General features: G+C 39.2%; 1 protein-coding gene and 1 long non-coding RNA gene across 2 annotated transcripts in view; one reads left to right on the top strand and one right to left on the bottom strand.

Moving 5' to 3' along the window:
* The window catches only part of ASTN2 (astrotactin 2), a 1,124,306-nt gene that overhangs the window by 289,787 nt on the left and 808,434 nt on the right, over nucleotides 1–26,085 (bottom strand). The window contains exon 18 of the mRNA XM_072631748.1: nucleotides 758–891. Within this exon, the coding sequence (XP_072487849.1) occupies nucleotides 758–891 (134 nt within the window). The remainder of the gene's footprint in view (nucleotides 1–757; nucleotides 892–26,085) is intronic.
* The window catches only part of LOC140519064 (uncharacterized), a 71,796-nt gene that overhangs the window by 31,309 nt on the left and 14,402 nt on the right, over nucleotides 1–26,085 (top strand). The window lies entirely within an intron of this gene.

The following is a 26,085-nucleotide window of genomic DNA, read 5'->3' on the forward strand; positions in this document are numbered from 1 at the left end:
TTGGATGAAATGATGCCTAGGCTAAGCTTTATCCTTGACTTATCTGACTTGCACTGTGCCCTTCCCACTTCCATGTCCCTGCTTCCCCAAGCTCTCAGACTGTCAGTTAAATGTTTATTTTATTTACGAATCAACACAAAAAGGAAAAGCTAGAATCTGGAGATAAACTCCTTTAGCAAAGTGAAGAATCCTTCTGCAATAAGGATTGCTTTAGTACTTGGAGGATACCTGCTGTTATTAGCCTAGGTCTTCTCTCATATATAAGGCAGATCATAGCTCCATCATTGTTTGGCAAAAATAATTTTTAATCACATTTTAGTCGACCTTCTGGTGATGAGCCTTTCCAATCTGGGATGACCTGAAGTCCATCACCAGAACTGTAGTCCCAGCTGCCTTGTGGGATTATTAGGTGGACCTGTCATTGCCAGTGGTCTGGTCATCAAAAGACCAGAGCCACCTTGTCATTATGATGAGGGATCAGAGTGGTCCCTTATAGGAAGGGAATAAGAATTGTTACCTACCAATGAGCCTTTTCCTTGTAACAAAGAAAAGCACTTATCCCTATCAGCAACAAGAACTCATCCAGGATATTAGAAGGCTGCAGAGCTTTAAAGAGATGTAGCCAAGAAAGTAGGCATCAACTTGTGAAACTAGACAGTGGTGCCTGATGACAGAAAGGTGACTGGGCATGGGAGGGCTGAGGATGGGGGTCTAAGCATAGACCACCATCTGGAGGGTATCAATGGGCTATACTCACACTGGTTGTGGGAGAGGGCTGCAGTTGGGGAGTCCATTTGCATCAAAGGCATTGAGGTCACATCGGCACCAGTCTTCAATCACATCCCCCTTTCCCGAACACCAGTAGGAACTCATCAGTGCACTTTTGAACGCCTAAAGCAAAGGATAGAAGATGTGTTGATAATAATGAGGATGAAGATGATGGTGATGATGTTGATGCTGTTGACCAGCAGAGGTTGAAGAATAATCACCAAGGGGGTAGGAACACTGAGAGATCTTTACCAATCCCAATTCCCTGGGACCAAGCATCCTTATCTCCACTCAAGCTATACCCTCCCCCACCCCCCAGTGCTAAAAATGCTTTATTAATTTAATGAATTCAGATATATATATATATATATATATACATATATATATACATATATATAATTTGAATTATGGAAAGAGGGAAACCAGAGAATATCAACCTCAGTATGCAGTTCTATACAGGGTAAGACACACTTATTTCTTGACAGTGTGGCCCAGTGGAAAGTGGTACTAGATTGGAAGTATGAGGACTGAGTGTCTTATCCTGGCTCTGTCTTTGATTTACTATGTTTAACTTTGAATACCCTGGGCCTCCCTTTCCTACTCTCAACAATGAGGCGTCAGACCAGAGGATCACTAAGACTGATGCTATGACTAAAATTTTAGCATTCAATAATTCCATTTCTGATACTCTGGAGCAAAGAAGCTGAACAGGGATACCATATGTAGATTCACTTAGACAATGTTTCTAGTCTATGGGCATAAACAGGATCACACTCAAATTCCACTGAAACAGGGCATCATTACTTGGATTTAGAGATTCCAAGAACAAAATCCATTTCCCTGAAATGTAAAAAAAAAAAAGAAAAGAAAAAAACCAAACCGATGGAACTTGGCAACTAACTGGATATAAGGAAAGACAGAGAGTGAGATGCAAATACCACCTAGGTTTTGAACATGGGGGACTGGAAGGATAGCAGTATGCTTAACAATAAGAGGTAAGTTACAAGGAAAGGAGGGTTTGGGGAAAAGATAATGAGTTCAGTTTGGATATTCTGAATTTAAGATGGCTATGGGATATTCTGAGATACCTGAAAATCAGGTGGAAATGAGTGACTAGAGGTGGACAGAAAGATTAGAGCTGGACAAACTGATCTGAGAATCAGCTACTTAGAGATGATTGAATCCATTGATTGAAACTGATTGAGAGCTGATGAGATCATCAAATGAAACCATGGAGAGGAAGAGATGAGAGCCCAAGATAGGACCTTGAGAAACACCCACATTAGCAGGCATGAGCGGGATAAAGACTCAACCAAAGAAGACTAAGAAGGAACAATCAGACAAACTGAAAGAGAACCAGGAGACAGTGTCATGAAAACTTAGAGGAGAAAGTATCAGGGAAAATTAGGTAATCAACAGTATCAAAGGCCTTTGAGAGGTCAAAAAGGATGAGGACTGAGAAAAAGCTATGAGATTTAGTGCTAAAAATGTCAGAAGTAAGATCACAGAGAATTAAGAAGAGCTAGAAGAAATGAAGGCACCTCTGCTAGTTGACCTTCTCAAGGAAGTAAACCACAAAAGAAGAAGAGATATAGAATTACAGGCAGCAGGAATGGATGCATCAAGTGAGAGATTCAGGGGATGGAGGACACATTACATCTGTAGGTAGTAGGGAAACAGGCAGCAGACAGGGAGAGATTGAAAATGAATGAGAGAACAAGGATGATAGAGGAAACAATTTGCTACAGAAAACAGGATGGAATAGGATCACTTATACAGGTAGAAGGTGCCTTGGCAAGAAGAAAGGCCACCTCTTCTTATGAGACAAGGGTCAAGGAGGAGAAAGTGGTGTAACACCAAAGCATGAACTTCAAATCCTGTAATGGGGTTTAAGGTTGAGTTATATAGGAAGGTTAGACTATGGTCTGGAGATAAAGAAGACATAATCAGCACAGGCCTTGTGGTACTAGTACAGGCCATGGCATCATTCATGCAATAAACATTTATTAAGCTTCTACTATGTGCCATATATATACGTATATATGTATATATACATGTATATGCATGCAAACAAATATAAACAAAACGAGCTGTATACAAGATAAATAGGAAATAATTAAAAGTGGGAAAGCACTAGAATTACGAGGGGTTAGGATTTGTTCTATAAGTTTGGACTTAGTGGAGGGGCTGGCCTACACTTGAGGACCTAAAGGGCCACATGTGGCCTCTAAGTCATGGGTTTCCCACCCCTGATCTAAGACAGTTCCAAAAGACTTAATGATGGAAATGCTATCTACATACAGCAAAAGAACTATGGAATCTGAATGCAGATAGAAGACCAATATTTTCTCTCTCTTTTTCTCTTTTTTTGTTTTGTCTCTTCTTTCTTATGGTTTTCCCTTTGGTAATTCTTCTTTACAACATGACTAATGTGGAAATATGTTTAATATGATTATACATGTATTGCCTATACCAAATTGTGCACTGTGTCAGGGAGGGAGGGAGTAGAGGGAGGAGGAGAAAATTTAGAACTCAAAATCTTATACAAGTGAATGTTGAAAACTAAGAACAAATAAATAAATTGATTTTTTTAAAAAAAAGAGTGGTTAGGGAAGATTGCCTGCAGAAGGTAGGATCTTAGGCAGGATTTCAAATCCTAGCTCTAAAATGTGTATGATACCCCCCTCTCCTCCAGCCAAGTAATTCTTTCTCTATGAATTCAAGTTTCTTCATTTACCTAATAAGAGACCTAGACTAAATGACTTCTATGGGCACTTCCAGTTTTTAGATTGTGTGAAACTAGCTGTGTCACCTTGGTGAAGTGACATAACCTCACCAGACCTTATTCTCTAATAATAATATGAGTATATATGTGTATGTATATATATATACATATATATACACATCTGTATGTTTGTATACACATATTCATATATATATATATATATATACATACTGCTATTATTGTGTATGTCCATATACACCTTATTGTATGGATAGATACAAATTTTTATATATACTTCTATAATTACTTTAAAAATCATTTTATGGTTTGCAAAGACCATTACAAATATTATCTTTTTAACCTTACAACACTCTGAAAAATAGATGCTCTTGTAATCCTCATTTTACAGATAATAAAAACAAAACTAAGGTATAGAGAATTTGTGACTTGCACAGGGTCACACAGTTGTTAAGTGTCTGACATGGGATTCAATCCCAGTTCCTGGTGACTCTAAACCCAGTATCTTACATACTCTACCATACTGTCTCCCAAAGAGATGGCTAACCTTCTCAAGGACACCTTTTACTTCTTTGTTTTCATTACAGCATCTAAAAGGATTATACATACACTGTAAACACTAATCAGTAAAAATAATAGCTCAAATTTTTATATCCTTTTTGAGGTTTACAAAGTACTTTCTTTACACTGACTTTGTGCAGTAGATATTAAGTAGGTATTATATATAGTGATAACTTCTTTTTCCAGGTGAAGGAAAGCAAAGTCACAGAGTTTTAATGAGTTGCCCAAGGTCACAAAACTTGTAGACATCAGAGCAGAGACTTAAACCTAGTTCTACTGACTCCAGGTCCAGCATTCTTTTGCACAATATTATGCAGCTTGTTGATTAATGAAAACATCTATAAATCGTGGCCATATGGCCACCCTAAGTTGGCAAGGGTTATACAATTTGAGTACACATTTTTAATCATATGAATTCCAAAACATGTTAGTTTCTTTCTTCCCTGTGGTCCCTTTCTGCCAGGTGCCAGGTCCTGGGCCTTTAGGGGAGAGGGAGAGAGAGAGAGGGAGAGAGAGGGAGAGGGAGAGAGGGAGAAAGAGAGAGAGAGAGAGAGAGAGAGAGAGAGAGAGAGAGAGAGGTGCAGCATTCCCTATAATCTCCACATTGTGGACACCTGGTTTCCCTGAAGTCACTCTTTCCACCACTTCACTGTGTATAAGTCCTTCTTGCAGCCTGCTGTGCGGGTGGGGATGACGTGGTGTGTGGCACTGAACAGTAGTCTGCCCCCTTCACCCAGACAACTTACGAGAATTGAAATCTAAAAGGAGAACTCCTACATCAAGCACACTATTGTTTAGGATTCAGTCACATTTTCCCTCCGAGCCCTTAACAAGGAGGCCCAAGTCCCCTCTGTTGGCTATGATTACCCTTTCCATATGTTCATGCTAATTTCTCCTGTGAGGGGGAAAAAGATGGCCAGAGTTCTACTGAGCTCAAGCAGTGTGGTTAGGAGAAAGTTGAGAGATTTTAGGGATTCCTGTTAAATAATCTGATATTCATGACTCAGGGGACTGATTAGGCAATATAGTGCAACAATCCTGATATTTGAAGTTAGAGGACCTGGGTTAATTGTTACCTGTGTGACCTAAAATAAATCACTTAACCTCTCTCACCCAGTGATTACTCCAATGATCTCTTAGATTCCACCCAGCTCTAATACTACGACCTATGACGCAGACCTATGACACAGTATATGAGCTAACCTTTCATGGAGTTTACAATTCAACAGACCAAATCAGAATTCATGCAATAAGAAGTATACTCTAACAAACTTCATTTGTCACTTGAAAACTCTATGCCAAAATCCCCATGAAAGCAATCCTTTGTCCCTTAGCCTCTCTCACCTAAAGTAAGTATACCCTCTATGACTACAGTTGGTGGGGAGAGGTGGGGTGAGAGCCAGGGGCAGAATTCTCCTGGGGTCAATCTGCATGATTCTGTTTCCATTTGGCTCTCCTAAGGTATTTTAGAGGTACTCAGGAAAGGACAAAATAAAATAATAAAATGGAAAAGCAGAGAGGTTAGGGACGGGAACACTGCTTGATTTTGGAGGGCACATGTCATGGGCATCCAAGAAAGGTACATCACATAAGAACAAAGCCCAAATGGGAAGGAATGAGGTCATACTTGACTGGTGAACCCGTCCTCACTCAGCTTTGCAGTTTCCCACTTGATGGACTTACTGTTTACAACTTTTCACTGGCTTAAGGGTTTCTTACATCTCTAGCCAAAGCTAAGAGCTTAATTATTGTAATAGTGAAATCAGCCCTACTGGTGAAATTGACAGAGGTGGTAGGAGAGTGAAATTGACCATGGAACGAGAAAGGAGGGAAAGAGGAGAATATTGTGCTTGACGAAAAAGTGAGGGCATTGATTTTTTTATGTGCTTTAATGAATAGGAATTCAGGCTACTTAAAACAGAACAGGAACTATATCCAGACTTTGTGAATTTCAGTGGCCAGGCTGCACTTCAGAGGAAACTTTCTTGAAGCATTTCAAGTTTAAATACCATGAGTAGTTTCCCAGAACTCTGTAAATCCGAATGGAGATGGGTGTGATGGGCAGGAAAGGGATGGAGCACAGATATGAACTGCTCTGTATCAGATAGACAGTATTTGCTAGTTAATGCAAATCAACCTTGCATCATCATAAGATCCAGTGCTTTGTTATGTCCCTGGGTCCTTACAGCATCATATTCAAGGAGACAAAATCAAAAAATATTAGAGCTGGAAGAGGCCTTAGAGATTAAAATCTAACCACTATAGTTTACAAAAGACACAAAGTTGATCATAGGTGGGATAATAATCATACCATAGCTATTTTAATGTGACAATAGTCCATTTTTAATGAAAACATTTAGTCATGAAAATAATAATAATCTATAATTTTGTTCTGCTTTCAGCTTTATAAAGTGTTTTTTTTTTCACAACAACTCTGCAAGGGAAGTAATGTAATTATTGTTATTACCATTTTACAGATGAGGAAACTAAACCTCCCAAAGAATAAGTGAATTGTCCAGAATCACATACTAATAAGTGGAAGAACAGAGATTTGAACTTAGAGTTTCATCATTTATTCCAATTATTTTTCTTTTTTCCTTCCAATTTTCCAATTATACTAAGTCCCTTTTTTTCTGACAATCAAATATTTGGCAGACTCAACCATTTGGGACACACGAGGCTGAGGATCAATTCTTCTGTCTTGGTCTCAATTTCTCATTTACAAAATTAAGGGACTGGAAAAGGTGTTTACTAGTCCAGATCAAGGACTAAAAAGCTTGGGAAAAGTTGCCAAAATAACTCTTAGAAAAATCTTACACAATGATCGTGTTTTTTACACCAAAATAAAATCCTGAGGCCCTAATTCAAATCATTACTTGATAACTTAGATATCTGTTTTCCAAAAGAGGAACCGAGGAATAAGGGAAATAGCCTGCCAGAGGGAGAAGGCCTCTAGATATGAGGACAACCACTGAGAGTTAAAAGCTGTCAGAAAGGAACGAGATAAAAGAATCACAAAATGTAGATATAGAAATTATGAAAAATCAAGTGGATTGGGGTTATTCAATGTAAAGAAAATTTTTAAAAATCTCATTAAAGATTTCAATTTTCTGTGGCACAGTACAATGAGCCTAACATGGAGGACTGCTGTAGTCCAGTGAAGGAAGTTCTGAAATTGGAAGCAGATATTATGAGTTTGAATTGCTCATGACATTCCCATATGACCATGGGCCACATACTAGACCTCTCTGTGCCTCAGTTTCCCCTTCGATGAAAAAGATATAGCAATACTTGTACCACTTGCCTCACAGGGTTGTTGCGAGGAGAAAAAAAAACTTTACAAACTTTAAAGCATCATATAAGTGAGATTTATAATGTTAGTAATAAAAAATGAATTGTGTTCATCATCCTCTCTTTGGGAAAGTAAGGAAGTTTGTAATTTATTTCAAGTAACGTCCTAAGGGGGTCAGATTCAATTATTTGGAAAATATACTTCTGGAAAATGTGGCCCATGAAGGGGGTTGCAATCTAAGACAGATTGATGCAGGCATGCATGAAAAGTATATATGGAAAATTAAATGAAAGCAGGTCAGGTCCCTAAATGGTCAATAAAGTCATCAAGGCATCTATAGATGATGTGCACAATTGAGCAGAGTATTACTGAGAGGGAGGGGAAGCAGGATTAGACACAGGATTGCCATTTATAGACTGGGCAGGAAGACAATCAATTCTCCTCTGCTCAATCAAGGAAGACATCACTGGAACTAGTGATATAATAATAATGCCTCATATTTCTATGCCTCATTAAGATTTGCAAAGCATTTGCTCACAACAAGATGATATAACATGGCATAGTGGATACAGAACTGGTCTTGAAGCCAGGAAAACCTGAGTTCAAGTAATACATCCTGGCTATATGATCCTGTACAAGTCACTTAACCTCTTAATGCTTGGGGCAACTCTCTAGAAGGTTACATTGGTAGAGATCTGCATTGGCAGAGGTTGTTTTCTTAGCTGGGATTTCCTTATACCAATGAAACTATATCCCTATAATGTAGTTCAAGTATATTTATATTCATTTAACTTAAGAGGAAACCAGAGTGAGAGGGGAGGACAGAGAAGTGCAGTGTTTCTTATGGTCACGTAGATAGTAAACATCAGGACACAAGCCCAGGTCATCTGACTCCAAATCCTGCCCCTTTTCATTATACTACTATGGGATCTGGATAACTGTTTGAATAAAAGAGGAGTGAACCCAGAGCCACATGTTTAGGGCAACACCAATAGAAACACCTGGAGTATTGTTCTGGGTTTGGTCCAACAGGCTGTTAAAAATTCAAAATAATGACTTGACATCCTCTCCCTTCCCCACTCACCCTAGTCCCTAGTCCTGGGCTACCCAAAACCTACCTAGGTTACTGGACAGCTCACACTTCTCAGATGAGATGGCAGTCATTCTATCCAGCTAAATGGAGAACCTACCAGCCCTATCATCTTCTCTGACATGCCTTCTAAATTCCTTCAGCCTTATCATTTTCTCTTCTTCTACACTATCCAGACCACTGTAGTCATCTGACCTACAGATCTAACATTAGGACGTCTGGACTTTGCCATCTACCTTGCAGATGTATACATAGGGCTCTGGGGCCCTCTCATCTGATCTGCAGTTAAACCATCTTTCATGTGTTTTCTCTTCCACTTAGAAAGTAAATTTCTTTAGAATAAGGACTTTCTGGATTTTTTCTATTCATATCCTATTTAGCAAAGTGCTTTGCTCATAATAAGTAATTAATAATGCTTTAGTCATTCATTCATGATAACCATAATAATCACCCAGTTCCTCTACATCTCCCTGGTATTATTCCAATAATCTTGGGAAAGGCTACCATCAAAACACCACTATAAAATTCTGTGAAAAAAATGTATATATGTACATATACATACATATATTGTGTATTACATATGTATGTATGTGCATATGCACGCGTGTGTGTATGCATATATAAATACATACCTATAAACATACACAAATGTGTATATATGTATATTTTATATATACATGTACACATATACACATATGTGTGTATATGTGTATAGTTCCTAACTCTGACTTTCTTCTTTCTCTTAAAATAATTAATCCTTATCAAATTTTTACCGTAAATACAGAGCTGGTTTTAATTATTTTGGCCAGGTCCACAACCAGACTCTGCCTCTTGTCAATCTTTAAGTAAATGAGGTTATTTGATCGAATGGCCTTCAATTGTGCTCAATTAAGGCCAATGTACCTTCTTGCAGTAACAGAGTTACACCAGTGAATGTCAGCCTGGCGGGTCTGAGATGGGCTGCTATTCAATTTACTTATATTTCTTAATGGAGAGGATGAAAAGGGTGAGTGAACAGGAAGCATCTTGCTGTGTCCAAAAGTATCTGCACTGGGTGGGGTGGCATTGGGAGAGGGGCCTGGCACAGAGCAAGGGAGTTCTCAGGGATTTCTCGGAAGACATAGGGAGGGTAAGGAGGGGAAGGAAGCCATTTGGGAGATTGGTCCAACAGAGGATTTCTCCTTAGGCAAATAGGTCTTGGAGCCAAATGGAAGGCTGGAATCCAAGCCAGGATTTCCTCCCATCAGTAGCCTTTTTGAGAGACTCCTTTTGATCTCTGTGGACTTTGTTATCTCATTCACCTTGAATCAAAAATCTGCCCTTTCCCCTTCCTCTCTTCTAGGAGGCTTCCAGGACCTCTGACCCTGGTGATACTGAGGGAGTGAGGGAGACAGTGAGGGAGGGAGAGAGGGAGAAAAAGAGAGAGAGAAGTAGATTACATAAACTAATAGCCTTCCTTAGTACAGGATAATTATAAGACTAATCATAGGTTCACAGATTTTAGAGTTGTAAGGGAACTTTAGTGTCATTTGTTTAAATTCATTAATTTACAGTTGAAGAAACTGAGGGGCCAGGGAGAAGGAGATTCCCCAAGCTTCCCTAAGTAGCAAAAGGCAAAGTGGTTCAGTGGAAATGGCAACTATACTGGAAACTGAACACCCACCTCCTCTGACATTTATTACTTGTGTGATCATGGGTAAGGTACTTGACCAATATAGGTAGATCTCAGTTTATTCATCTATAAAATGTGAAGGGATTCAGTTCTTTTTCATCTCTAGTTCTATGATCAATGTATCAGAGCCATGCTTCAAAACTGTTGACCTAGTAGTGATGATAATAATATCTAGCATTCTTATAGTGCTTTAATATTTGCAAAGAACTTTTCAAGTATTATCTCACTTGATTAATAGATTGCAATACATAGTTTGTCTGCAGCTTCCTTTGTCCATGATATAGTCCTACATCAGAGCACTGAACTAGAAACCAAAAAGTAGACTCCAGTCGTACTTCTGCCACTACAAACTATGTCATTTTTGGCTAAGCATCTTAATCTCTTTGGGCCTCAGTTTTCTCAGCACTTTTTTCCAAACTGAACTATGATGCAGATAGGTTAAAATGTCTGAATTCTTGGCTGCAGACTGCTCTACCGTTCCTCCCACCTCAAAGCTTCATTAAGGGGCTGCTAGTTGGCACACCCATCCTGGAGTCAGAAGGACCTGCGTTCAAATCCACCCTCAGAACCTGACACTGACTAGGTCTGTGACCCTGCGCAAATCACTTAGCACCAACTCTCTCACCAAAAACAAAAACAAAAACAAAAACAAAGAAACAGCTTCATGAGGTCCTCATATAGTCAGAAAAAAAGGCTTTAGGGCAAAGGAAGCCAGTAATGAGTAGAACACAATATGGCAGTGGGTGTGGGTAAAGGGAAATTATATTCCAGTCTTTTTCTTCTCTCCTTCCCCCTCCTCTCAAAAAATCTGGGACCTTAAATAATAAAAGTTTTGTTACACAAGTGGAGAATTGACTAGGGATTGGTGCCCCTCAATAAAGATTGGACTAAAGCAGGGGTGGGGAACCTGCAGCCTCAAGGCTGTATGTGGCCTTCTAGGTCCTCAAGTTCAGCCCTCTGTCTGAATCCAAACTTCACAGAACAAATCCCCTTACATCTCTGAACCAAAGGGTCTCCAAGTTCACTTTGAGACAGCTAAGTGGCATAGTTGATAGAGAGCTGGGCCTGGAGTCAATAAGGCTCTTCTTCCTTAATTCAGATCTGGCCTTAGACACTTATTGGCTGTATGATTCTGGACAAATCCTTATCCTACTTGCCTCAGTTTCCTCATCTGTAAAATGAGTTGGAGAAGGAAATGGCAAACCACTCCAGTATCTTTGCCAAGAAAACCCCAAATAGGGTCACAAAGAGTCAGGCACAACTGAAGAAATAACATTATCTAGTCTTCCCTTGATGCTCAGCCCAGGCAAGTTCTCCTTTTTACCTACAAGGTCCAGGATAACAGTGATTGAGAATTGCATCCTGTCCCAACAGCTCCCTGACTGAGGCAAGGGGTTGGCTTAGATATTAAGATCCTCTGAGTGCACACAGTAGACAAGCAATAGGTGCTTACTAAAGTTAAGTGAATTATCTGTGAGTCAGAGTACACAATTCACAAAACCAAAGAGGAGATTACCGGGAATTGGGAGGTGGGGAGCAGAGGGGGGGAGGATTGCTGGTGAGAACTAGCTGGAATGTGTTCATTTCCTTTATGAGAATTTGGGCAGCTAGATATATGGTCAGATGAATCACAAAAATGGCACCTAATTTTCTCTGTCAGTATAAGCTTCACTCTCTGTGCCCATTCACCCTGGATTGACGGCACTCTGACAGAACAGCCTGTTAATCTCAGTGACAAGAGGAAGACATTTAGAGCCATCCAAAGCTCCTTCTTCCCATACTTATTCCTGCTTATGAAATACACACACACACACACACACACACACACATATATATTAGAATTAAATATACAATTGACAGAGAAAAACTTGCCAAAGCATTGCTTTTGGATTCATCTAATGGTCCTGCCTGACATCCAGGCATGTAAAACAGGTAAGAAAGTGACAAGATCAGAGGCCCAAAGATACCTTGGACAAGAAGACTTGGCTACTAACTCAGCCCTATTGTTCATTTTCCAAGAGGCCCACAGAATATGTCTGCTGGATTCTAATCCAAAATCTCAAAGCTGGAAGGAAACTTAGAGGTCATTAATCTCAATGATATTTGAATAGGAATCCTCTCTACAACAATTCTGACAAATGACTGTCTAGTCTTTACTTAAATAGACCCAAAGATGGGGAACTCACCACTCACCACTCCTAAGGCAATCCATTCCACTTTTGGACAGCTCTCATCATGAAGAAGGTTTTTTCCCTTTTATTAGCCAAAATCTGCCTCTCTGGAATTTCCATCTCTTATTCCTAGATCTGCCCACTGGGACCAAGCAGAACAAGTCTAAGCCATGTTCCCCATGAGAGCCTTGCAAATACTTAAAGACAGGGATTATGTTCCCCTTAAGTTTTCTCTTCTTCAGGATAAATATCCCCAGCTCCTCCAACCAATTATATTATGGCATGCTTTGCCAACCTCTCACCATGCTTTCACCATTCTCTTGACTTCCTCCAGCTTGGCAGTATATTTCCTCAAATGTGATGCCTCAACTAAACACAATATTCCAGATATGGCCACAGTGCTTTTTATCTCACCTCCCTTATTCTGAACATTGTCTCTCTTAATCCAGACTAAATCTGCAATGGCCTTATTTTATTTATTTATTCTTGGCCACCATGTTACACTGTTGACTCATCCTGAGCTCCCAGTCATCACGATGGAAAAAAAAAACTGTGCAGATTCCATTATAACAAAACCACCAAACCAATTATAAAGTCACCACCATTACTAAGCCAGAACCCAAGGAAAAGATCCAAGAGAAACCCAAGAACAGACACTTTATCCTCATCAGCAGTCTCCATCAGGATTCCCCAATATCTGGAACCCTGCCCTGGCTCAGAAGGTGCCTGGGATGCTAAAAAGAAGGATTCTGATGAAAAAATTGGCACAACCTTCTGACTCTCAAGAAAGGGGTTATAGCAATGATTGGGGAAAGCATGTGAGGAGCTAGGAGAGGGTCTGGTCTTCATACCACTCTCTCAAGCTATTCCTGGAAGCATTGCCACAGGTTGCCAAATGGCAAATCTAACTGCCATTTATCAATAAATTTATAGGAGTGTTTGATGGAATTGACTAACTCTCATTATGTAGAGTCACAAACAAAATACATGTTCGTTGTCATTAGCATAGGAGTATGGGGTGGATCAATCAACAAGAATTTATAAAATGGCTACTGTGTGCCAGGCAAGTGCCAAACATGGAGGATCTAAAGATAGAAATGAAACAATTTCTGTCTTCAAGAAGATTCTGCCAAAAGAAACAACAGTTTCCTCAACTGTAAAATGTGGATATTACCACCTCAAGGTTGTTGTGAGGATAAAATTAGTTAATATTTGTAAAGTGCTTAGCACAAAGCCTAGCACATAGTAGGAACTTTATAAATACATTTACTTTCTTCCATACACATATGTAAGAATGTCACAATACAATATAAAATTTCTTTTTTGGAAATAGATCAGCTTGGGGTTTGGGGCAGTAAATGTTTCATGTAAGAGACAGCATCTGGGTTGAGTTTTGAAGGAAAAGGGAATTCTAAAAAAGTTAAGGCAAGAATACATTCCAAGCATGGAGGGCAGCCTATGGAAAGGCATATTGATGGAGGATGGAGTAATGAGTGTGGGGTAGGGGCTCAGAGGTCACAGGATCTTTTAATTTAACATATTCTAGTTTATGCTATCATATATTCACACAATACAATCACAGATTTTGAGAGTTAGAAGAGATCTCAGGAGCCATCTTGTTTAATCTCTTTATGATCAGAATTCCCACTAAGCAGCCACTGAAGATACCTCCAGTGGTGCACAAGTGAATAGGCTGAAGGACCATGACTGTGAGGATGGGGTCCACTTGACTCTCTACTCTCTCATATTATACAAGCATCCTTATATCCATGCATCATTACCCAGGACATTTTTGGCTCTCTTGCTGCATGTGTATCCACCACCTTCTTTCCACCTTTTGCTCTAAAAAGTGTACTCAAAACAGCACTATCATTATATTTTGAAAAGCCTTTTGCCAATGGACTGAGATCCTTTTTATTTCCCAGAACAAAACTCCTTTCACTGATCATCCCTACCTGATATGTGCAATATCTTGGTGAATAGGGATTACCTCACTTTTGTATTTGTATCCGCAGAGCTGAGCATGGTGCTTGACCTTGGCATTTGGGAAGTGCTTCATAAATGTTTTTCATTCAATTATTTGCTATGACATACTTGAAAATGGTCTTTGGAACCACTTGGAACCAAAAAAGCCTTCAGGACTTTGCCTGAAGATCTCTAAGGGGGAGTGGGGAGGAGGATACCCCTTCTCAAGGTAACTGCTATGGGGCAGTTATTTACCTCTTTGCATCTTTCAAAAATTGAGCCTATTTCTGCCCTCTAGGGCCAAATGAAAAAAAGTCTTATACCTCTTCCACATGACAGCTCTTCAAACAATTAAAGATAATTTCATGTCTTCCTAAGTCTCTTTCAGTTTATAAAGAACCAGTTTCTAAAACCATTTCTCATGTGACACAGACTCAAAGCTCTCTGCCATCCTGTCCACATTCCCATGGAGAGTGCTCAGCTCATCAATTCCCTCCTTAAACCATAGTATCTAGAACTAACCATAATATTCCAGATAAAGTCTTGACAAGGTCCAAGTTAAGTGGTACTATCACCTTTCCATTCAAAGAAGCTGTGTTTCTCTTAATATAATGCATTATCTTTGTTTTCCCTCTTTGGAAGCTAGATTTCATAGCGGATGGAGTGCTGGGTCTGGAGTCAATAAAATTTGAGTCCAAATTCAATCTTACTTTCTAGCTCTGTGACCCTGAGAAAGTCATTTAACTTCTGTTTGCCTCAGTTTCCTCAACTGTAAAATAACGATGATAATAGCACCTGCCTCCCAAGATTGTTGTGAGGAGCTAATGAAATAATAAATTTAAATTGCTTAACACAATGCCTGGCACATAGTAGGCACTATATAAATTCTAGCTATTATTATTATTAATTATTATTTATCTGCCCTATTACCCTGTTGACTCACATAGATTTTCTGTCCACTAAAAACATCAGCTCTTATTTTTGAGCAACTTCTGTGTCTATCTGTGCTTCCCCCATCTTGCCCTGGCAAAGTTGTCTTTTTGGTATCAAGTGGAAGACTTTCCATTGGATCCTTACAGAATTTCATCTTTATCAGATTAAGCCCAAATCCCAAGCCTGTCAAGATTCTTTTGGATCTTGACTGTCATCCAGTGTGTTACGTGTACCCTTTCCAGCTTTGTGTCACTTAAAAATTTGATGACCATTCCCTCTTGGCTTTTATCCCAGTAATTCATACAAATATGAAACACCACAGGGTCAACCATAGATTCATGGTGTATACCACTGGAGAGAGACCTGTTGCTACACTGGCATTGAAACATTAATGACTAATTTCTTTTTTGATTCAAGCCATCTAAACATTCATCATCCATCTAACTGTACTGACATCTAATCCATATCCCCATCCCACCATACACACGCCCATGTTCTCCACAAAAGCATAAGATACTTTAATCAAAAACTTAGTGAAAATATAGGTACATTATATTCACAATATTCTCATAATCTATTAATTTAGTAACACTGTCAAAACAAATTAGGGGTTAGTGTGACATGGCCATGTTCTTGAAGAAGCCATGCTAGGTGTTTGTAATCATCACATTCCTTTCCAAATAGCCAGCAATCAATTCTTTAATCCTCCATCTTTAGGAATTATTTTCATTTTAATTATTACTTTTGGAAGAAGGATCACATTTTGATATTGTTGGCCTATTGCTGATACAAAAATACACATGCATATGCAAGTGAATAGACACACATAAAAACAATGAATAGTTCCAATTGCAAATATGTACATATGGACTTATGGAAGGTGCTAAACAATAGCTTATTCATTAAAATTGATCAAAGCAGCTCTAAGAAACTCAAGAAGTATTACAGATATGTCCTAGAGGCATTTGTTTAGGAGTATGGCTACATATGAAGGAGAGGAAGAAAATGGTATAGTTAGAAGGAGGATTTCTTGAGTCAAAGAGCTGAGTTCTACTTATGAAACTGTTATTAACTAACTCTGTAATCTTAGAAAATCCCTTAGCTTCTCTGAACTTTTAATTTATGACAAGAGATAGGTGATGATCTTCAAAGTTCTCTCCAGCTCAAAATCCTAATTCTAGTGTTGCAAGAAAATCTGAATTCTTTCAAAGAGAGCAATTGTAACAAGTATATCTTCAACCACAAAGGATAGCATAGCATAATGTGATTAATAGTTCATACTTCTAGAGCACTTAAAGGTTTACAAAATGCCTTTTTTCACAATAACCCTGTGAAACAATTATTTCAAGCACTATTATTCCTATTTTATAGATAAAGAAAGTAAGGTTCAAAGGGATTACACAAGAGGTCACGTAACCTTGACCAAGTCATACAAGTTTCATAGCTAAGATTTTAACAAATAATCTCTTATGATTTCAGTCTAGGCCAATTCAACAAAATCATTATCAAGCACTATATGCCCTCAAGGAAGTTATATTTACAGGGATAGGAGTACATGTAACCAGATAAACACATACATAAATCTGTGTGTAAACATACATATATAGCTAGATGTATGTACGGAAAAAAGTATAAGCTTATCTATTTACATCACTGTAGCAGCAAACACACTGACACATCCAGGATGGCCCACTAGCACAGATTCTTAGATCTGCTTTTCTAAAAGGAAAGCAGCTTTTGAGGGGTAAACAATCTTCTTTAATCACATACACCATTAGAGAAAATATAAGCAGAGAAATAAAGACCAACAGACAGGGCCTCTAACTGACTGACCATAAGCAATACATGCATCATAGAACAACAGGCAGAACCAACTGTCTGACCATTACACACATACATAGTTACCTGAGAGAGAAGCACCAACATCTGGCTTTTCAAAACTAGGGGACTCCTTAATGGATACCCAGAGTCTCATGTGGCATAGGAACCTTCTTCCAAAGAGTAAGCCTCAAAGCAAAACCTCACCTCAGAGTATATATACACTTTTCAGAGTCAGAAGACATCACAAACCTCATGACCTTGTTAGAAATTAACAAAAGGTGTGGGCCTTCCTACAAAATAAGCCTCTCCTAATCAAGCTTTCCTTAATGGGCTCCACCTGAGGTCTATTAATGGGCGGGGAAGACCTTTAACTCCCATTAACATTATAATTATATATATATATTATATATATATATATATACATATACACACACATAATGCATGTATCTATGTGCATATAAATATATAAATATATGGCTAATATTTATTTACTTACTTAAGGTTTTTAAAGTACTTTACAAATATTATATTGCTTGATTCTACAGCAACCCAGGAAGGCAAGTGCTTATTGTCATCCTCATTTTATAGATGAAGAAAATGAGGCAACAGACGTTAAGTGATTTGCCCAAGTTCATAATAAGACTCAATTTGAACTCAGGTATTTTGGACTCCAGGTTTAGCACTCTATCCATTGTGCCATCTAATTGCCTATATCTACATCTTTCTAACTCTATCTATTTATGTGTGTGTGTATTTATACCTATATATGTAATGTTTTATTTAATTATATCTATATTTATATAGATATATTTAGATAAGTGCACATATGTGTATATATATTATATATATATGTATATGCATATATCATAATCTGAGCAAAAGCTAAAATACGACATTTTATAAACATTTTATAAAAGTAGTAGTACAAAGAGGATGACTTCCAGGCATTGGGGATAACCCATGAAAAAGCATGGAGATAGGACATGACTGGTGATGTTTGAGAAATAACAAATACGTCATTTCCCTGGAGGCAGAGTATGGAGGGAAGTAATAGAAGATTACTTAACATTACAAAGGACGTTAAAAGCCAAACTAGGGACTTTTATTTTATACCAGAGATATTATGGTATCAAGGAAACTTCTTGGGCACAGTAGTGATATGGTGATATGGTGAGCCCTGTATTCTAGCCAGATTATTTTGTCATCTGTGAAGAGAAGACATTAAAGAAGGGGGGAGATTTGAAGTAGAGAGGCTAATTAGAAGGCTAATGCAATCACCCAGGCCTGATGATGAAGGGCCTGAACTAAGGTGGCGCTTATGGGTATGGAGAGAAGAGAATAGATATCTGAGGTGTTGTAGAGGTAATGACCTAACAACTCATTGTGTATGGGAAGAAGGGAAGGAGAAGACAAGAGCTAAAACTCTTTGAGGTTACAAACAGACGACCAGGAGGGAGCTTATCACATTGTACATGAAATTTTTTCTCATCCTTTTATCTGGTAGTGTCTTCCCCTTGTGCCTCACCTCTGCCTTGTATTTGCTTTGTCTGTACTTATGTATGTGCCTATTTTCTCCCCAATCCAGTGTAACCTTCTTGAGAACAGAGACAATTTATTTTTTTTGCTTCTGCATCCCTGTGACCTCAAGAGTTACTCTCAAAAGAAATGAAGCATTTTGTAGAAGTATGACACCTATGTAGACACAGGTCCAATTTAGGTACTTCTAGGCCTCTAGGTCCAGATCTCTTTCTAGAATAGTTTAAAACTATTTGCTTCTTCAGAAAAACCTCGTGCTTGGCCCCAAAGACTTGGTTCTTATGCCCATTCTGACTGTGTGATCAAAGGCGAGCCCTGAATCTCCTCAGTTATAAAGTAGATCTAGCAATATCTGCCATACCTACATCTTGGGGCAGTTAAAAGAATCAAATAAGGTACCATATATGAAAACAGCATTTCAGTTGTAACATATTATTAGCCATAGTTTTCTTCATCTGTCTTATACTATTTGAAGATTCTGTCTGTACTTAGTGAGAAAAAGGGACACATTTACCTGCCTTAAAAATCAAACAAAATAAGCAAACAAACAAACCCTCAAAAGCCCATCCACTAGCTTACTGAAGTACTCCAGAGATTAGTAAATTATACCTGGATGACAGACAGAACCTTGAGTTTGGACATCAGAACCGATTACATCTAGGCTAGAGTTCAAAATTTAAGAATGATACAGAGTTCATCTGCTTCTCATTCTTTCATGGCATTGTGTCAAGATCAAGTGCTGATACTCAGGAAGCTGCCTTTGGCAAAGGGGAATGCCTAAGGGCTTCATTAAATTTGCCCTATTCTGAAATAACACAGAAAGAGTTTCCCAAGTTAGGGCATCCTGGGGGAAGACCCCAATACAGCAAGCATCCTGGACTCTTTCCTGCATCCTTAATTGGCACACTTCTTCACACCATCTATTCCCGTTAGTGATCAAAATGCTATATTCATCCTCATCCCAGCTTCTCCATCTTTACTCCCACAAACATTTTCCTCTTAAAACAGCTGGTAAAGTTGGTGGTGTTTCACTTTTTTTTTCCTTTTCCTTTGTTAGCATTCAGAAGCCTCCTAGGGCGGTGTCTCCTCATAGAGTCATGGTTTGCTCAGGAATAAAGTAGGGTTTATTTAAATTTACACAGAGATCACATGCTTCCTCCAGCATAAGTAGATGATGTATGGATAAAGGTGATGAATATTGTGGTTATTATGAATGACCATAAACATTAGTTACATCTCAAGGAAGAAGTATACAGGTCAATAGCCCCATCCACCCAATCATTAATCATCATCCAACATATCTTGCCCTGTGACCTTGAACTGCAAGGGGCTCCTAAGACTTGTAACTGTCTGACTCCTCCTGAGAACCACCCATCTTCAAAATCCTCATCTCGAGGGAGGTACTGCCTCAGTCTTGAATGTGGGAAACCTACATGGAACACACGTTCTTCCCTCTAAAGAAGGGTTCCAGCCTGTAGCCCAGCTCCACCCAATGAACGCTACACCTCTTACATGTTCGGAAGGGCTTTGAAAGACAATAGTTCCTTTCCCAGCGGGGTTAGAACATCTGGAGAGGGGAGGTGGGTGGGAAAGCTTCAGGACCAGAGAACTCTTCCAAGAGCATGGAGTTCATGTCTTGAAATGCTGGCTCAGGTTAATAGTGACTTCCTTAGTAGAGAAAGGATGAAATTTCCCTACTGCAACTGCAGGTGACCTCATCTTTCCAGCACGCCCTCCTCTCTTCAGGAGGCATCCCTGAGGAGCAGTTTCTCCTGTTGATCATCGTATGGTAGGCCTTCAACAGTTAGGAGAATGGGTGGGGGGAAAGGGAGAAAAGGTCAGGGTACTGGAAAGAACCCAATTCCGACTTGCGCTGGGTTCATCCCTGTCTATGACTCAGGACACCAGCTGGAGGAAAACGAGCAGCGTGGCAAGTATCAAATTGTATCTACATTCCTGTCCTGGGAAGCTGGGCTTCTAGAATATGAGCATATCCTTTAGCGCAGAAGAAAGGGAAAACTGCTCATGTTAATTAAATTAATTAAATCATTAATTAAATGTATGAGTCATAACTAACTAACTTAAGGTGATGAAGCAATACATGAGTTGTTAATGTTTATCAAGGCACTATTATTCAATTACAGTGGAGATGCAGTATGCAATAATGGAAAGAAACCAGGATCGGGAGCTGAAGAACTTGGGTTTAAATCTCAAGTCTGTCTATTCCTTACCAATAGAACCTTGGACACATCACTTCCCTGCTATGAAACTTAGTTTCTTCATCTAAAAATGAAATTAGACTACAGTTTTGCACTCTGGTCTCTGTAAATCCTAAAGTTCTACAAAATTTGAAATTGCTAGGGACTTTGGAAATCGTGTAAGTTTACACTTGAAAAAACTGAAAAAAAGAAGTGATTTGACCTACCCATGGTCACATAACCTGTCAGTGGCAGAGCTAGGACTTAAACACACTCTTTTCTTTTCACTATACTGCCTCTGAACAATTATTACACACACATACACACACACACACACACACATACACACACACACGGCCATAAAATCTCTACCAGGGCCCACAACCTCTCAATACTCTCTACAGAAAAGCAAACAAAAAACAACAATCTTTAGCAACCAACTCTGTCTTCAAGTTTTTACTTTATTATGTGAAAATTGTCCATTCCCATTTTCCCATTGGCCTATCATTCCCTCTTCATACAATCTGCAAGGGCCAATATCCCAGTCTCTGGTAAAAGAGCTCACATCCTGTGAGGTATGAGATAAAAAACAAAGTACTGCGGATGCCAATTTCCTGGACACAAACAGACTTTCCCTAGTCTCCTCAGCACAAAATTAGAATCTGTGCCCCAAGATGGTGAGCTTTGACCCAAATATAACTAACAGGAGAGAATATGCTCTTTGCTTCTTTGTTTCCTAATAAAATGGAATTCAGATTGGTTAAAAGTATGGCACTCACAAACTCCAGATTCTCGATGTGTCCTCTAAGGGCCCATGCCCAGGGTTCAGGAAATACTTTCTGTTTGATTCATGGCATTATTTAGTAGAGAGAAAGCAGTCAAAATCTTTTGCCTCAGTGCTTCTATCCATTGCTTCTTCCCAGAACCAGAATATTGGAAGGGAAAAGGGGCCATGAAACAAAGGACATTAAATCAATAAGCCCCAGCACATAAAAGTGCTACTGTTAGAAACAACCTCCTATCTATAGACTCTCTGAAAAGGAACTAATTTCAAGGTCAGAGGTCATCTATTCTACCTCATTCATTTGACAAAAGAAGAAACTGAGGCTTACAGAGTTAAAATGACATGTTTAAAGCCATATAAATTTTTGCACATATGTATTTGCACATCCATATATATGAATATATATTACATATATGAATGACATACATATATGTATGTCTATGTATCTATCTCAATATAGATACAGGGTATAGGCATGAATGACTGCTCTGGGGGACCAAGTAGCCTGATTTCTATCCCATGCTTTTGCAATTTCATCATCATACTTTCCTCACCATACAGAACAGCACAATCTCCCTGCCCCTCTCCCCAACACTTCCTTCAATAATACTGAAAACACACCTTTTATAGTTGAAGAATCTAAGACTAGAACACTGAAGTGATTTCTCTAGGGTCCCTCATTAAGACATGGTCAAGGTAGGGTCTGAGTCCACATCTGCTAAATTCCAATTCAGTATTCTTTCCACTGATCCACACTGTGTTTCAGAATATCTCCCCATTGTGCTTCCCTAGGAAGGCAGAATGTCACAGTGGAAGAGGTTCAGGATTTTAAGTCAGAGGACCTGGGTTTGTATCCCAGTTCTATCACTTACTGCCTATGTGACCTTGTACAAGTTACTTTACCTCTAGAGGCCTCAGTTACTTTATCTGTAAAATGAGGAGAAAAGATTTGATCCATTGATCCTATGAGATCTTGTTCATGATAATCTTTGCTCCTGTTTGTAACAGGTATTTAGGATTTAATTTCTAGATTAAGAAGATGATAATTGAAAGAATGAGGAAGTACTCATACTAGTAAAAAATGGAAAAGGATGCATGGTTCAGAGCCACATTCTATCTAGTTTCACAGGGTCCTCTGTAGGAAGATATGGTAGGCATCTTCCATGATCTAATTCCAAATGATTAGAATGCCCTTTGGACAACTTGGTGTCATGAAAAGAACTGTGGAATTGGAGTCTGGAAGATATGAGTTCAAATTTCAGGCTGTATAACTGTGGTAAGTCACTTAACTTCTCTGAGGTTCAATTTCCTCAACTGTAAAATGAAAAGGCTGACTTTGATGATGTTTAAAGTTCCTTCCAGCTCCAAATCTATGATCCCATGAACTTCTCCCTTGCAATCTATCATTGGATCTATCACTCATGAACTTATTTACATCTTTCTTTTAACTATTAATATTGTCAAGTTCCATGAAAATGGGGCATATACAACTTAGGATGTGTCTCTACAATGCAAACAATAATGGAATCATTCTGCAATGGAGGGAAGATATTCAAGGACTTTCTAACTTCTGACGTTTCTCTGCTACTTCCTGTATACACTATTCTGAGGGCTTCCAAGATGCCTTTTTTCCCTCAATTTAAGAAGCAAAGTGATACTTGGCAAGCATATATTCCCTAACAGTATTCAAGAAATGTTCATCTGTAGACCACATCCAGGAAAAGACCAGACCTCACTTGGCTCACAATTGGAAGAAGTCATCCCCGCCCCCCCCAAACAAAAACAAAAAACCTCAGTTTTATGGAGACCAAGGCTATATTCTGAATTTCTTTGGGATTTACAGTATGAAAAACCTGGAATTTTTAAAACATCCAATCACTCAGCAAGAACTTATTGAGTGCCTACTATTTTCAGAATAATGATGTTCCTGAGGTGACTTACTGGAAAGAACAAAGGGCTAGGAGATAAATTACCTTTGTTATATTCTTAGCATTGTTGTTAAGTAAATGTGTAACCTTAGATAAGTCATATAAATCCCTCTGTATCTAGGTTTCCCTTCTTTGTAAAATGGAGATGATACCAAGTTAAGTTGTTTATACATATGTTTTGGACAGAGCAGTGTAGAGAGACAATGAGTTTGGCCCAGAATTGAATAGGAGGAAGAAGAGGGTGAAAGGAAAAGCATTTATTAATTACCTCCTATGCACCAAACACTCTGCTAGGAGCTTTGCAAATATCATCTCATTTGATCCTCACAACAATCTTGGGAGAGACGAGCTACTACGATTCCTATTTTGCAGTCGAGAGAAACAAGGCAGACAGAAGTGGTTTGCCCAGCATTACACAGCTAATAACTGTCAGGCCACATTTGAGCTGCAGTCTTCCTTACTTTAGGCCCAGCACTCTAAACACTTTGATACGAGCTCCCTCTAGGAGGAGAGGAGTCTAGATTGCATTTGAGAAACTGGGAAGAGTTTTCAATGATCCCAAGCTAGGATATCCCAAGAACAAGATGGAAAGGGAAAGAGAAAGGAGGGAGAGGCCCTGCATTGGATAGACATTCAGTGATGGACTTAAGGAAGTATATGGACAAGAATCCCACAAGGGGGACAAGGTGTAGACAGGTAGAAATTTTCACTGGTGAAGACAACAATTGCATCAGTGATTTCACAAGTTCCTCAAAGCATCCAGGTATCACAGTTTCTTACAACACCTTTGTAAGACATTATAGTACACATGAAAGCACTTTTTCATAGTATAAAATGCTTTCCAAGTCCAATGTGCTCTAAGATTTCTTTTTTCCACTGAGTATGGGCTCTGAGTGAAGGGGGGGGGGGTAATAAGAATAGATCACATTTCTATAGCACTTTAAGATTAGCAAAAAACTTTCCTAATAACAGCCCTATCAGGTGGGTAGTACAGATATTATCGTCGTGTCCATACTAGCAGAGATAAAGTTGTTGAAAGGAAAAGACCTTTGCCATCCTCAAGTGGGCCTCAGAAACATTAAGCAGTTTGCTCAAGGTCAAAAAACTAGTAAATGTTAGAGCCCCAACCCATATCTCCTATCTCCATGTACAGTAATCTTTCTGACCACATATAAACAAGACTGAAAAACTTGAGGACATGTTAAAAAAAGAAGGAAAATGCGCAAGGCAAAAACACATTTCATTCCATGAAGTAACTTATGGCAGGGTAGACTGAAATGATGTTAGTCTGTTACCCAGAGAATGTGACTGAATGAAATGACCAGCTGTGTGACCAAACAGAGACTCATGTTGCTTTTAATCTCATATGGTGAGTAGCTGGGCAAATCTGGAACATTTTTTTTCTCCTTTGAGGAGAAAAGAACGGTAGAGTTGTATCTTCTCTGAACTCCCTTTAGGACTTGTCATATCTTGTCAACAGTGACTGAATGACTCAAAGGCTTTTGCTTACAGGGGAAAAGACCATAGACTCAGAATTAGAAAAGCTGTTAGAGGTCATTAATCCACCCTCTCCTCTCCCTAGTTTCACAGGCAAGGAAACTGAGGTCCAGCATAGTTCATTGATTTGCTTAAGGCCATACAGGAAATACAAAGCAGAATGAAGGTTTGAACCCACATCCTCTGACTCCAGGTCCACCACTTTCTCCACTACACCAGGCTGCCTCTTCAAGGAGCAGCTGTCAAGAGACAGAGCTCAGATTGGAAAGAGTTGATCCTTTCAGCTCACAGAATCACAGAATATCAGAAATAGATGAGACCTCAGAGATCATCTAGTCCAAAGGTGGGAAACTTATGACCTCAAGGGCACATATGGCCCTCTAGGTCCTCAAGTGTGGCCCTTCGACTGAATCCAAACTTCACAGAACAAATCCTTTTATTAAGAGGACCCAGAAGGCCACATGTGGCCTCAAGGCCGCAGGTTCCCCACTCCTGGTTCTAATCTAACTGCTTCATTTGACAAACTAGCTTATTCTGTTCTGATGTATCCCACATAACCCTTGTTGGAAGTATCCTCACAGAAAACTGTGGTGCTGAGAGACAGAATTCACTCCTATGAGATTTACTCTTCAGATGAAAGAGTTTGGTTTCTTCAGAATTGAGAGTGAGAGGCCTAAGGATGAAGGCCCCTCCCTCCTGCTCTTACCTTTCTGGCTCTGTGAGAAGGGAGGAGACAGGCAACTGAAAGGAACCTCAGGATAAAGGGGCTTCCTTTGGAGCAACCTGTGAGCTGTTATTCCCACAAGAATCCTCACCATCCAATTCTTTAATCTTCTCCAATCCCATGGTCTGCTCTTCTGCCAAACACAGGAATGGTCACACTTTTGATCTCACTGTCTCCCACAAGTATTCCAGGTACTTGTTCAAAAACTGTGAAATTCCCTGATCTAATTATACAGCCCTTCTCCTTCTCCCTACATTTTACCTGTCCTGAGCCTATTTTTTCATACTCACAGTAGCCTATGTCCCTTAACATTGTCTCAGACACCCATCCCTCTTTTTATATCACCTTCTTCTCTTCCCAAATATCATCCTGCAGTTAGCTGCTTCAACTTCATACTGTTCT

This window comes from Notamacropus eugenii, chromosome 1 (genome assembly GCF_028372415.1).
Source record: "Notamacropus eugenii isolate mMacEug1 chromosome 1, mMacEug1.pri_v2, whole genome shotgun sequence".
Classification (NCBI taxonomy): Eukaryota; Metazoa; Chordata; class Mammalia; order Diprotodontia; family Macropodidae; genus Notamacropus; species Notamacropus eugenii.